The 13,635-nt window shown below is 44.3% G+C and overlaps 1 protein-coding gene across 2 annotated transcripts in view; it reads right to left on the reverse strand.

Annotated features, from left to right (window-relative positions):
• ADARB2 (adenosine deaminase RNA specific B2 (inactive)) overlaps positions 1 to 13,635 on the reverse strand; it is a 303,071-nt gene that overhangs the window by 97,613 nt on the left and 191,823 nt on the right. For both annotated transcript variants that reach the window (XM_054171384.1, XM_054171385.1), the window contains exon 2: positions 3,642 to 3,728. In XM_054171384.1, coding sequence (XP_054027359.1) covers positions 3,642 to 3,728 — 87 coding nt within the window. The remainder of the gene's footprint in view (positions 1 to 3,641; positions 3,729 to 13,635) is intronic.

The following is a 13,635-nucleotide window of genomic DNA, read 5'->3' on the forward strand; positions in this document are numbered from 1 at the left end:
TTTTATGAGACCTCTGTGTAGCAGACACAAGATTACCTCTCTAATGGTGGCACATGTACTTCTAGCGTGGAAATCAGACAAAGCAGGCAAATGACACCAAGCTATGTAAGATAAATACTGTAAGCAGCTGTAATAGAACAATCACAAGCAATTTTAGAAATGAAGAGCACTAAAAGGAAGGAGGTAGGCCAGAGGATGCACAAAGGCAAAATGCAAAACTCTAGATCATTTTCAGTTCTGTTATCTCTCATGATGTGTTTCCCAAAACACATTCTTTACATGTGGTGGGGGGCGAGGGGGAAGAAGATAATAAAAGAAGGTTCTCCTATGATAAAAGGCTGGAGAATAATAAAATTGTAAGGGGAGTGATTAAAAAAAAAGGGGAGAAAGAAAAACATTATATTTTTCTGGCAATAACTTGTTGTGCAAGATTTCTGCACCAAGCCCCCCACCCCCTGCACTGTGATTATCTCCTCAGGCAACTTCTTGTTGATTTTTACCATTTCACAAGCAGAAGAGATACTGAAGTCTTATATGTGCTTCAGTAAGTGAATGGGAGAGAGAAAAGGAGCTAGTGAAATGTATTTATTTATGCACTGCTCCTCAGTCTTCTCTCTGCTCTTTTGTGTTTTTCTCCTTTTGGTCATTGTGCACAGTAGAGTTAACCTAGAGAGGCTGCATCATCAAGAGCTCTTCAGAACTCTAATGCATCACTAATAGTGACAGTGCCTCTGTCTCTGGGTCATAAGGGCTCTGCTGAACTAGTCATCCGATACTCCATGCTACATTTGAAGAGATAATATTGTTCCTGATGAAGGTTATTCTGCTGCCAAGCCAACTTGCAAGGAGGATGGGAAAAGAGAGGTGGTAGGTAGCATCTTCACTTTGACTGGCATCTTTACTGTTGACTTACAAGGGGTGATATATTCCTCAAGAACTGTGATATTGACAGAAAGAGTTTGCAGTCTGTAGCATAGCAAACTTCTGATTCAAAAGCTCTGGAGCCTCATGCTGCCTGAGAAGAAATTTGAGCAACAGGCTCACAACTGAGCATGCTTCAGTACACTGAATCTGGGGCTGGGATCCATCTTATGAGACTGTTGCAAAACTGAAATCCACATTGTGGACCATCACCATCAGCTTCCTCTACAGACACCGTCTGTGCAAATGGCAGCATTGCACAAGGAGATCCCCAGGAATCATCTGTTCCTGCTAGAGGTACACTCTAGATTTGCAAGCATCTGTGTCTGGTGGTAGCGTGCCTTGCCAGCATTCTCCTAGGCTCTAGAGAAGAGAAGAGAAGAGAAGAGAAGAGAAGAGAAGAGAAGAGAAGAGAAGAGAAGAGAAGAGAAGAGAAGAGAAGAGAAGAGAAGAGAAGAGAAGAGAAGAGAAGAGAAGAGAAGAGAAGAGAAGAGAAGAGAAGAGAAGAGAAGAGAAGAGAAGAGAAGAGAAGAGAAGAGAAGAGAAGAGAAGAGAAGAGAAGAGAAGAGAAGAGAAGAGAAGAGAAGAGAAGAGAAGAGAAGAGAAGAGAAGAGAAGAGAAGAGAAGAGAAGAGAAGAGAAGAGAAGAGAAGAGAAGAGAAGAGGAGAGAAGAGAAGAGGAGAGAAGAGAAGAGAAGAGGAGAGAAGGCTCTGGGGGGACCTTAGAGCTGCCTTCCAGTACCTGAAGGGATCCTACAGGAAGGCTGCAGACGGACTTTTCATGAGGGCATCTAGAGACAGGACAAGGAGGAATGGTTTGAAGCTGAGGGAGAGCAGGGTTAGACTGGATCTGAGGAAGAAGTTCTTCAGTAGGAGGGTGGTGAGACTCTGGAATAGGCTGCCCAGGGAGGGATGCCTCCTCCCTGGGGATGTTCAAGGCAGGTTGGATAAGGACTTGAGCAACTGAGTTTAATTGAGAGGTGTCCCTGCCCAGGGCAGGAGCTCTGAGGTCCCTTCCAACCTGAGCCATTCTAGGATTTTAAGATTCCTCTGCTTGTTCAGAGCAAAACACTGAATGCTGGATTACCACCCAGGCACATGTCTGCTATAGACACCAGTGGGATTTATATAACTATAGTAGAAGTGAACACTGAGCCATGGCCCATTTTGAATTAATCTATAAAAATATATATATAATTTTTTTTAAGATTCTAATAGTAACACCTAAAATGTGTGTGCCAAGAAACAAATCACTGCCTTATCAGTGGAGTGTATGCCTGGCCCAGGAGAGGTCTAGGCAGGATGACCCTGAAAACAGTGAGCTATGCTGTTTCTCTTTCAGAAAACGCAGCTTCCCCTGTCCGTGGGAGCTATTTTAAAGGCAGCACAGGCATGAGGCAGCCTTGGCATTACAGCAGCAGTAAGAAAATGGTGTTACTGTGTTTGGCTTGTGCAAACTTCCTACATTACCTAAAAATAACTAAGTAGCACATTTGGGAAACATTAGGCAGGAGGTGCCTTGCACAAGCTCACCCTGCGCATAATGTTTCCTGCGTAGTTCTCAGAGCTCCTCCTGAAAATGTAACCTTCCTAGGACCAATTTTCAGGGTTGTTACATTTTTTTTTGCTAAGGTCTGTAGAAACCTGCCTGTCCCTGTGTGGCAGGATGGTGTGATGTCCACGTCATACTCGGCAGCAGAAAATAGAGGGCTGTGCCCCTTCACGCCTTCAGCAGTCACTCCCCTTGGTGGCACACCATGATCTAACCAAGGCAAATTAGCAACAACAGGGGAAAGAAGGCCACTGCTCCCACCCGCTGGCTCTAATGGGGCAGCATGTCAGTGTGTGTCTGACTGGAACAGAAATCCATCTGGTGGCTGATACCAAAGCTCCCAGAGCTGCTCCTCTGTCTGGGAGAGCTCCCCTCCCTTTCTGTAGCCATTACAATAAGCAGGGCTGGGTAAGACACGAATTTGCTTCTCGGTGATAAATGGAAGGGCTTACTCAGTCCTGACTGCACAGCTTTGGTGTTTTGAAGACTTCACAACTCCTACAAACTCAGAAGCACTTTCCTCCAGCTCTGCAGTCGCAGCTTCTGGGAGTGTTGATGACTTTTGTCAGGTGTAAGGGCCCAGGAGAATCTGGTGGCTAATTTTGGGGTTACCTTTGGTTTCTTCAAGCCTAGTTAAACATCTCTTTTCAATTGCATCTGGTTTCTTCCTTTCTTCTCTCTCTCCCTCTCTTTTTTTCCCCTTCCCTTTTATGTTTTTTCTCCAGGTCATATCAGAGAAGAGAAAAGAGTTTTTCAAGTACAGGACTCTATCCTGCTTGCTTTACTTTTACAAATGGCAAGTGGGTGAAATAAGGAAACATAAATGGGTAAGCAAAAGGAGCTCCACAGGCCTGTAAAGCTGAGTGTGAACAAAACTCCTTTTTCAAGATGTTTATCCTTTGCACTTGTGACACACCATCTACAGCTCCTCCTCACCAGCTCTGCACAGGGGAGCACTGAGAAGGTGAGCTGAGACTGAGCTCTTTCACTGGAAACTGGAGAACATTCAGCAGGATGAATGCATGAATTCTGCATTTTCCATAAGGACTGGGCTTATGGCCTCCCAATATCTGCAAATCCACCTCCTGTGCACAACTGGCTCTATCCCATAAGACTTTTCTCTTTAAACTTTACTACTGATCTATCTATAAAGAAAAGAGATTGCTTACTTAAATTGTCTTCATCCTCCATGGTGGCTGTGCCAGGACTCAGATACTTGAAGGGGGCTATGAAGGTTGACAGTATGCTTACTTTTTCTGGAAGAAAACAGAAAAGAGACACAGAAATTCAGTACTTTGTGTTGCATTCTGATCTACCCCCCACTTTTTCTCAGGTAAAAACATCTTGTCAGAGGTCTCAGAGAAAGCTCAAGCACTGCTGGCATGAGAGACAACTGCTTCTAATTCTCCCAGAAACCACTGCTTTGATTTCTGGAAAACCTTGATGGTGTACACAGCAAACTGCTACCCAAACAGTAAGAACCCTGTTTGAAATCCTTCCTGTTCATATTTGTATCAAGTGTAGCTCCTTCTATCAGCAGGCAGTAGCCAGCACAGGAATTAACTTGCAATGCCCCGATCAGCCTCTGCAGTAGATACCAGGGCAGATTCAGCAAAAGGAGAACAGACACTGGCTCAAAATTTGCCTCACAATTTATCTACAGGGAAAGGTTGTTGCTAACACAAACACCAGACACAAGGATATACTGAAGATAGGTGTTTGGTTTAGTTTGATAACTAGTTCCTGTAGGGGTTTTGCACAGTTTAGGCTGAATTCCTCCTGACAAACTCTGGGTACTTTGCTGAGGACTTACATCAACAGAGTGCCTACCTTAGGTATCAGAAGAAACAGAAACACACCTTACAATGGTGCTTTGAAGGACTCAGTTGCTTTCCTAAAGTCCTCCTGTGCTCAGAAAGCCTCAGTTAGGTAGAAATACTCTGAATCCTGCACATTGTGAACAATGTTGGGCTTTCATCTTGTGTCAGAAGCATTAAAAACCAAACCAAGAATGTCTTCTTTCAAGTGACACAGGGAAAAAATATTTCAATGGGGACTTTCTTTACTGGTGAGAAAGTATTTATCTGCATTTCCTTAAACTACCTGGCTGCTGATGTACCACTGATCTGGAAGGCATTCCAGCTGAGGAACTCTTGAACTTTTTCAGCAGCACACCTCTTAGCTTTTTGGGCTTGGTTCTTCCTACATTTTCATATATTCCTTGATCTTGCTAAAGGCTGCTATCAGAATCCATCAAAAACGAGTGCAGATGTTTGCCCTTAGCCAGGTAACACCACAGCTCAACTCCATTATGAAAAAGCACAGTAAAAGCTGACTGCTCTCTGTTAAGTAAATACAGTAAGTGGAATAAAAAATTGCCTGAAGAAAACCTTTTTTCCATCCACAAACCTTTCAGCCCAGACTAATATGTAATTAGAGCACAAATTAGCTTCCTTGAATTGCAGTTTCATTAAGGGATTGCAGTGATGTCATGAACCAGGAGAATGAAGCCATTGATGAATGCTTTAGCCAAAAGATTTTGCTAAATGAACACTTTGTCACTTTTTGCTAAGGCACTGCTTGCTGAGAAGTGTGGTGTCTCTGTTCAGCACTGCCTCAGTGCACGTGAGACTGCTGCCTTGGGATCTGCACAAAGGTTGGTTTTCATTCCCAGCTTTCTCAACCAGCTCCTTCAATTCAAGTGGAAAGAAACAAGGCTTTGAAACCTACTCCAAAGGCTACACTTGATAGGGAGAACATGTCAGATAGTAGGTGTAGGATCAGGACAGTCCTTGGCTTCGGCATCAGCAACAACCATTGTGTCTGAACATGGAGATGCAGTGAGCTGAAGAGTACTCCATGATGCCTGGCTGCTGATGGTTGTCAGACCTTCAGAACTTGCCCTCAAGCAATGGTTGTCATACACAACCTTAAAGCTGAGAAAATACTCTCACTTCTCACAAACATTTAATCCATGTAATCCGTTAAACAAGCAATGCCATGTCCCTGCACTGCTGAGGCCATACCTTGAATACTGGGTTCAGTTTTGGGCCCCCCACTCCCAGAAGGACACTGAGGTACTGAAGCAGGTATAGAGAAGGGCAAGGAAGCTACTCCTGTCACCAAGCAAAACCCATGGAGTTTTATACCATACTATTATTAGGTAAAGGAATATTGGATGATTTATCTTTCACCCCAACCAATTTTGTGCAATGTAGATTTTTAAACCAGCAAATTATTTTCCCTTTACCCATCTCGGTTACTGTTTCCCTTCTGTTCCCAAAGATCTTTCTGGTGCCTTTGTTTTGGGGAGCACAAGCCCTGTGAGGAGAGGCTGAGGGAGCTGGAGTTGCTTAGCTTGGAGAAGAGGAAGCTCAGAGGAGACCTTATAACTGTCTACAACTACATGAAGGGAGGTTGCAGCCACGTGGAGGCTGGTCTCTTCTCCCAGGCAACCAGCACCAGAACAAGAGGACATAGTCTCAAGCTGCACCAGGGGAGGTTTAGGCTGGATGTGAGCAAGAAGTTCTTAATAGAAAGAGTGATTTGCCATTGGAATGTGCTGCCCAGGGAGGTGGTAGAGTCACCATCACTGTTGGTGTTTAGGAAGAGACTGGATGGGGTGCTTGCTGCCATGGTTTAGTTGATTAGGTGGTGCTGGATGATAGGTTGGACTCGATGATCTCAAAGGTCACTTCCAACCTGGTCTATTCTATTCTATTCTATTCTATTCTATTCTATTCTATTCTATTCTATTCTATTCTATTCTATTCTATTCTATTCATCACACTCTGAGAGCAGCAATGGATGACCTTGTGCCAACCAACCTCAGGCAGGCCCTAATAATGGATATTCTTCAATCAATACAGATGCAAGAGATTATCATTTAATATTTCAGCCCATTGGTTGAGCAATGGAAGATACAGTGTGTGTCTGGAAGGAGTGTAGGGGGTTTGAATCAGTGGTGTAAGAAGAGAAGAGGTGTAGTATGCATGCAGCACAGATTAATTACTCAGCCCATGGAGGAGGGGAAGATAGATGTCAGGATAATTAACTGTAGATGTGTACAGAGAAATAACCTGGCTAGGTATAAAACTGTTGGTACGAAGCTGCGCTTCCACCTTTTGCACATTACTGCCTATGCCCATACACATCCCACAGGCACTGCTTTATTGCCAGGGCTGAACTTCAGTGTTGCTTTTGTTTAGCATTTCAGAACAAGATTAGGAGAGTTGTGTATTCACACTTTATGGTCCCCATGCATTTTAATACCCACAACAGTTAGTCTTATTTCTCGCAGTTGGATGAAATCTCTGGATAAGAATAAAGGGTATGGCTGGATAGGAAAAATCCATACAGATAAAAATACCTTCATTCTTTCTCTCTTTTTTATTCTCACTCTCTTCTCCTTCTATGATTTTTTGTACTTTTCCACCAAAAGAATCGATGAGAGGTAGCCCAAAATTAGAGTGCCTATTTTTACTACATAATTCTAAGTGCTCTCTGCCTTTGTCTGAGGAAATTATTTTTCAAGGCCAGGAAAGAGTGTCTAAAAGAAGTAAACAAGACATTTCAGAAACAATTTTCCCCAGAAAGGCTGCAATACATAACTGTACATTTATGAGAACCAATACAGGCAGCTATTATTGCGTGCATTACAATTGCACCAAGAACCTCTGATGACATGAAGGAGTGATTTCATGAGAGCCTCTATGGACACAAAGGAAGCTGTATTTGCAATGGAAATGGAGAGACAAAGAGCAGGTGTAGTGAGGTTTATTTCCAGCCACCTTGCAGCACTACAGCAGGACAACAGCACTGGATTTTATAGTGTGTTCACTACAAAAACATCCTTCCAAGTGAGGCCAAGTGGAACTTTGCTTGTCCTCTGTTTTGGAACAGAAAAGGATTTCAGCTCATGCTTCTTATCTATTCATTTTCCAACAACAGCAAATAGTTAAAAATAATTGCCAGCACTGTTTTGACAGCAGCCATATAAATCATGTAAACAAATAAAAAACCCATCAGCCAAAATATGTTCTGCATGAAACCCAGGAAATTATTTAATCCAAATGAATCAGCAAAGCCTGGCATGTAAGGCAGACAAGTTGCCACTGAAATCTGCTCTTTTGGTGGAGTTGCTTTTGCCCTGGGGATGCAGCCAGAGGACTGGTCACAAGCCCTGGAAAGATGCTTTTATTGTGAGACAAGAATACACAAACAGGGCTATAAACACCACTCCTGCCCTTCCTACCTATCTTTATTTAAAGGGCAGCAGACAATAGAGCTTGATCATCAGATGTACTGAAGGTCTTTCACTCTCACCTGGATGAAAGCCATGGGAACAGCAGGAGCTCAACACTTTTAAAAATCAGGCCTTATACATGTTGGACAAATTGTTTAGCTTCAAGAAGAGCAGACTGAGTGGGGTCAGAACAACAGCCTTCAAAGACATAAAAAGCTGCTGCATAGAAGAAAGGAGCAAACTGCATTAACACGACTCGAAGTAATGGCCTTAAATTGCGCCATGGAAAATTCACTCAAACCATTACAAACCCTTCCTAATAGTAGTAAGGATGGTGCAACACTAGAGCAGATTGTCTAGAGGGGAGGTTAAGGTGTGATTGGTTCTGAACGGTTGTAGGAAGATGGTTGGCATCAGCAGGGTGTTGCACCTGTCCTTGGGCCTATCCCTTACAGTTTCTCTCCCATTCCTGTGGATTCCGGCAGAAAAACTCCTCCTGGCCTTGAGCTCATGCAGCAGGTTGTAGCTCAAACTTGGAAAAGTGAGTAGCATTTGCTAATGTCAGCTCAACTCTGAGCAGAAGCTTGTGGCATGCTCTTTTGCTCGGCAGCTAATGGGCGCTATTAATAACTGTGTTTTAAAATGCAACTTCTGAACACAAGAAGGATTAGACAGATGGCTACCAGTGGTCTGCCAGATCAGCACTAGCAATGTTTTACTCAAGTAGTTTCATTCTCATATTCTAATTGATTACCATGAACTACTTGTCAGAGGTTTCTTTAATAGTGTTGTGTGGAAACCACAATATGGGCATTATGAACCAGTCCTAAATAATTTGTTTGGTTTGCATGGAGTACAAAATAGAATAGAATAGAATAGAAGAGAATAGAATAGAATAGACCAGATTGGAAGAGACCTTCAAGATCATTGTGTCCAACCCATCATCCAACACCATCTAATCAACTAAACCATGCAACCAAGCACCTTACCAAGTCTCCTCCTAAACACCTCCAATAATGGTGACTCCACCACCACCCTGGGCAGCACATTCCAATGGGCAATCACTCTCTCTATGAAGAATTTCTTCCCAACATCCATTCTGAACCTCCCCTGGCACAGCTTGAGTCTGTGTCTTCTTGTTCTGGTGCTGGTTGCCTGGGAGAAGAGACCAGCCCCCTCCTGGCTACAACCTCCCTTCAGGTAGTTGTAGACAGCAATGAGGTCTCCCCTGAGCCTCCTCTTCTCCAGGTTAATCAACCCCAGCTCCCTCAGCCTCTCCTCATAGGGCTTGCGTTCCAAGCCCCTCACCAACTTTGTTGCCCTTCTCTGGACACCTTCCAGCAAGTCAACATCTTTCCTAAACTGGGGGGCCCAGAACTAGACACAGGACTCAAGGTGTGGCCTAACCAGTGCTGAGCACAGGGCAGAATGACCTCCCTGCTCCTGCTGGCCACACTGTTCCTGATGCAGGCCAGGATGCCATTGGCCCTCTTGGCCGCCTGGACACACTGCAGGCTCACACTCAGACTACCATCGACCAGCACCCCCAGGTCCCTCTCTGCCTGGCTGCTCTCCAGCCACTCTGACCCCATCCTGTAGCACTGCATGGGGTTGTTGTGGCCAATGTTCAGAACCCGGCACTTGGATGCATTCAACCTCATGCCGTTGGATTCTGCCCATCTGTCCAGCCTGGCAAGGTCCCTCTGCAAAGCCCTTCTGCACTCTAACAGATCAACTCCTGCCCCCAGCTTGGTGTTGTCTGCAAATTTACTGATGATGGACTCAGTGCCCTCATCCAGAACATCAATAAAGATATTAAAGAGAAATGACTCAGGAGGGGTCAGTTCTGATGCAGGAATGTAAACTCAGCTGCAAAACCTCTTGAAAAAAACCCTTACATTTATTTATGTAAAGCAGTGTTTCCAGCCACTCAAACAGTTGCCTTTTCACAGTTGCATTAGCCTTGGTTTATTTTGAAAGAGGGATGCAGAGAGAAAATAGAGTCTGCACATCAGGAGATGATTCTTTATCTTCCTTCTCATATCTCAGCTCAGGCTTGGGCTGACAGTGATTGACAGCACAAGGGGATTCTTTACACAAAAGAAAAATAAGGTAAATTTGTGTGCAAAACAGCATCTTTAAAGCACAGCACTTACTGAGAAGGGCTCACAGCCTTCTGAATTACAGCTTGTACAGCCACCATGCTGCATCATGTACTTTAAGCAGCTAGTGGCCCAGATAAGGATTTGCTTGCCTGGTGTCAGAATTAGCCTTTACAGCTGAATTTGAGAACCAGCTGTTGGGCCAGAAGTTCCCAAGTGTGCAAGGCTGCAGCAGCACTGCCCAAGTGCTTTCTGCTTCACAGGCAAGTGGGAAGGCTCTGTGCAATGCTCCCTCACACCGCTGACAAAGCTGTGCTGGGGTACCTGTGAATGAGCACTGCGGTGGCAGTGGGGCTGGGAGGGCTGCCTCTGTCCACTCCTTAAGTGGTGCTTAAGTCAGAGGCGTGGCTGCCCTAAATGACTTCAGATGGCTTTGTGTTTGGGGATGGACACAGCAGCAGTCGCTAGGACAGGGTTCTGCACCCGCTGCAGCAGATCCACTGTGGTGCCTGGTACTGCTCAGGATAAATTCAAGCCTACAGGGTAAATTCAAACCCCCCCATCTCTGGAGGGGTTTCAAAGCTGTGGAGATGTGGTGCTGAGGGACATTGTTTAGTGGTGACCCAGCAGTACTGGGTAAATGGTTGGACTTGATAATCTCAAAGGTCTTTTCCAACCAAAAGAATTCTCTGATTCTATGTATTTCAAAGGACCTATAACACAGGCTCATCCCTGCTTGGTTTGTGCTTTGGTCTTTCCCACCTATGCTGGGAGATCTAAAGGTGAAGCCTTGCTGGCATCATGAGCCCTGCATTGGTCAACGCAGCTGGAGCAGCACTTCTAACTGAGCAGACCAAGCTGGGGGAAAGAGACTGCGTACTAAAGGCTAGGAAAGGGTTAAAATGTGTGGGACTCTCACTGCAGATCTGTCACCTGGCCTCTGAGGTGGACAGTTACTGGAGATCTGCTTTTTATAATTGGTTTTCAATCCAAGGCTTCTGCAGTGATATCCCAGCCTGGCCCAGGTGGGAATGGTAAGGAAAGCAGAGGAATGTGCTGAGATAAAAACCTCCTGGTGGAAAAAGATTTTTTTAAATTATTTCTTAAAAGTAGGGAGACAGGGGAATCTTTGCATTAAGGGATTTGTTTTTTAAAAAGATAAAATAAAGTATTCAGCATTACTGCTTTTGTTCTCTGCTTCAGCAGGGGCCTGAAGAGAAGACATGCACGAACAGAACCAGGTTTTTTCTTGTCTGATAACCAAAGAGAAGCCAAAGCCAGGGAACATTTGGATAGTGTTCCAGGCAAAGGATTTCAGCTGCACAAGGCAGGCTGTGCTTTGAGTTAGAAGCCACAGGTGTGAACTCAGAGCCATGAAACAGGGCAACAAGCTGCTCAGGATGACGCAGTGCCCATGCACCAAAGCACCGGCCTCTGTGTCTTGCCTGGAAGTCAACAATGGCCTGCCAAGTGCAGGGGTCTGCTGTAAATAGGTCTGTTTGCTTCTGCTGTTTATTTATCCAGTTCTTGGGGCAGAGGATATCTTTTTGCTCTACTGTTGTTTGGTGCTTAGCAAAATGGGATCCTTGTCCAAGATGAGAGCTCTGAAATGCCATTATATTAAGTAGCAGTAACAGTTTATGCTGTTATGGCACTGCAGAGAACACTGAATGTGAAACATCAGATAGCTCAGGGGGTCTGGCAGCTGGACTAAGCAGTTTTGTGCATCCTCTTCTTGCTGTTAACTGACCCAGAACTGCTACCCTTGGAAAGCTTTCGTGGAAGCTATGTGAAATGTTCAGCCAGTGACAATCCAACCTCTATCACACAGAGGCAGGTTCATACCATGCGTTCTGGACACTCTGCAGCCCTGCATCCCACCAGGCCCTCTGCACACAGCCATGGTCATTTGCTCTGAGGTCAGAACAACCCTGGTTTATCCCTTAGGAAGCAGAAAGGGTCAGCAAGAAAGCCATGCATGTTGTTCAGATGCATCCAACATGATTGGAGCTACAAGACATGTCCTCTGCCATGTGTTTAACTGATCACACCACGGGCCTTAGCCAATGTAGGCAGCATTTGGGGACATTCTTTCTTTCCACAGTGGCATGTCCTGCAGGTCTCTTTTCCTCCTTTTCTAGAAGGGATAGAGTGACTTTAGCTGCAGTTTCACTGTATGAATGTAAACAGGCATTTGAGTAGACAAACCTCAGAGGCTGTATTTCAGTGCTCTGTAACAGCCCACTCCAAGCTCCTTTACCATGAAAGACCACTTACAGAAGGCAGCATGTTTTGTTCTGAAATTCTGGTTTCTTATTACTCCTAGTAAAGAACAAAGTAAGTAAACCCACAAGGTAGCTGATGGGTTTTTATAAGAAAGGTAACGTGTGTGTGTGTGTGTTGTTCTCTATTTGATTCCACAGAAATCAATCTGAAATCTAGTTCAGCCTAGTAAAATCCGATCTCAAACTATTTAATGTTGTTACAAGAGTGTTCTTCTCTCCTGATGCCTTGCTTGAGGACACAGAGAGATAAAAACTCTTGAGTTATTATCAGTTTATGTGCATCTCTGTCTGCCTGTGGAGTGTACTATGTTATGTATTTTTCAAGTGATCTGGCTGTGGCTGTGGTGATGGCAGCTTAAAAATTATTTCTCTGCAAGCTTCTTATGCTATCTGAACATTCATTTTGCAAATATTTCTGCTTTGCATTCTATAAACTGTGGCAGCCTTCCCTCCCCCCCCCCTTTCTCTCCCCCTCTTTTTTTTTGGAATGTCATCATTTTAGAAAACAGGAGAATCATGAGGGAAAATAATTGCATAATAACCATCAGTGCTCAGCTCTGTGTGCTAAAGTCTTGCAATGGAGCTCATAAAACTTGCCAGTAGATTTATTAAGCATACAATAAATCTGTGATTAACATGACGACTATTAGATGCTATGCCAGCTGCAGATCAAATTGTACTATCAAAGAGCTGCTGTCTACACACTGGAGGCAAACCAAGGAGCTTCTTCAGCCCCATGAGAAACTCGTTTGGCCAGTATTAAGGTGATCAGGCTAATTTCTTGTTAGGCTGTGTCTACATGCAGGTCTGCATTACTTAAGGGGACTTGGATAAGCTGGGAGAGAAAGCTATGTAATAATGCTCAGTTTGGCTCATTGCCACTTTAAACTTGTTTACTACATGTGAAACATGAGTGTTCTGTGCCAAAGGAAGAGCATCAAAGCTAGCAAAGGTATTTAAAGGGATCACAGAATCAATAAGGTTGGAAAAGACCTCAGAGATCATCAAGTCCAACCTGTCACCCAACACTTCATGACTAACTAAACCATGGTTTCAAGTGCCATGTCCAATCCCCTCTTGAACACCTCCAGGGATTCTCCACCACCTCCCTGGGCAGCACATTCCAATGGCCAATTACTCTTTCTGTGAAGAACTTTCTCCTCACCTCAAGCCTAAATTTCCCCTGGCACAGCTTGAGACTGTGTCCTCTTATTCTGGTGTTTGTTCTGGTTGCCTGGGAGAAGAAACCAACGCCCACCTGTCTACAACCTCCCTTCAGGTCTCCTTTATGCTCCCAGAATTTCACAATCTCACAGAGATTCATTCAAAGAATTTCAAACATGAGGAGTTATTACATGGGAAAACTACAAGCAGGTGTTTGCAGAGGTACAGTGCAGATCAACAGCTAAGTATCTCTTTCATACTCTACAAGATGATAGTTGCAATTTGGGGATGACCTAACATGAGCTTAACAATGTGCTTCACCCCAACACAAACTACTCTTCTACTTCTTTTAAGATTCCATTCCCCA

The sequence above is a fragment of the Dryobates pubescens genome, chromosome 21 (genome assembly GCF_014839835.1).
Source record: "Dryobates pubescens isolate bDryPub1 chromosome 21, bDryPub1.pri, whole genome shotgun sequence".
NCBI lineage: Eukaryota > Metazoa > Chordata > Aves > Piciformes > Picidae > Dryobates > Dryobates pubescens.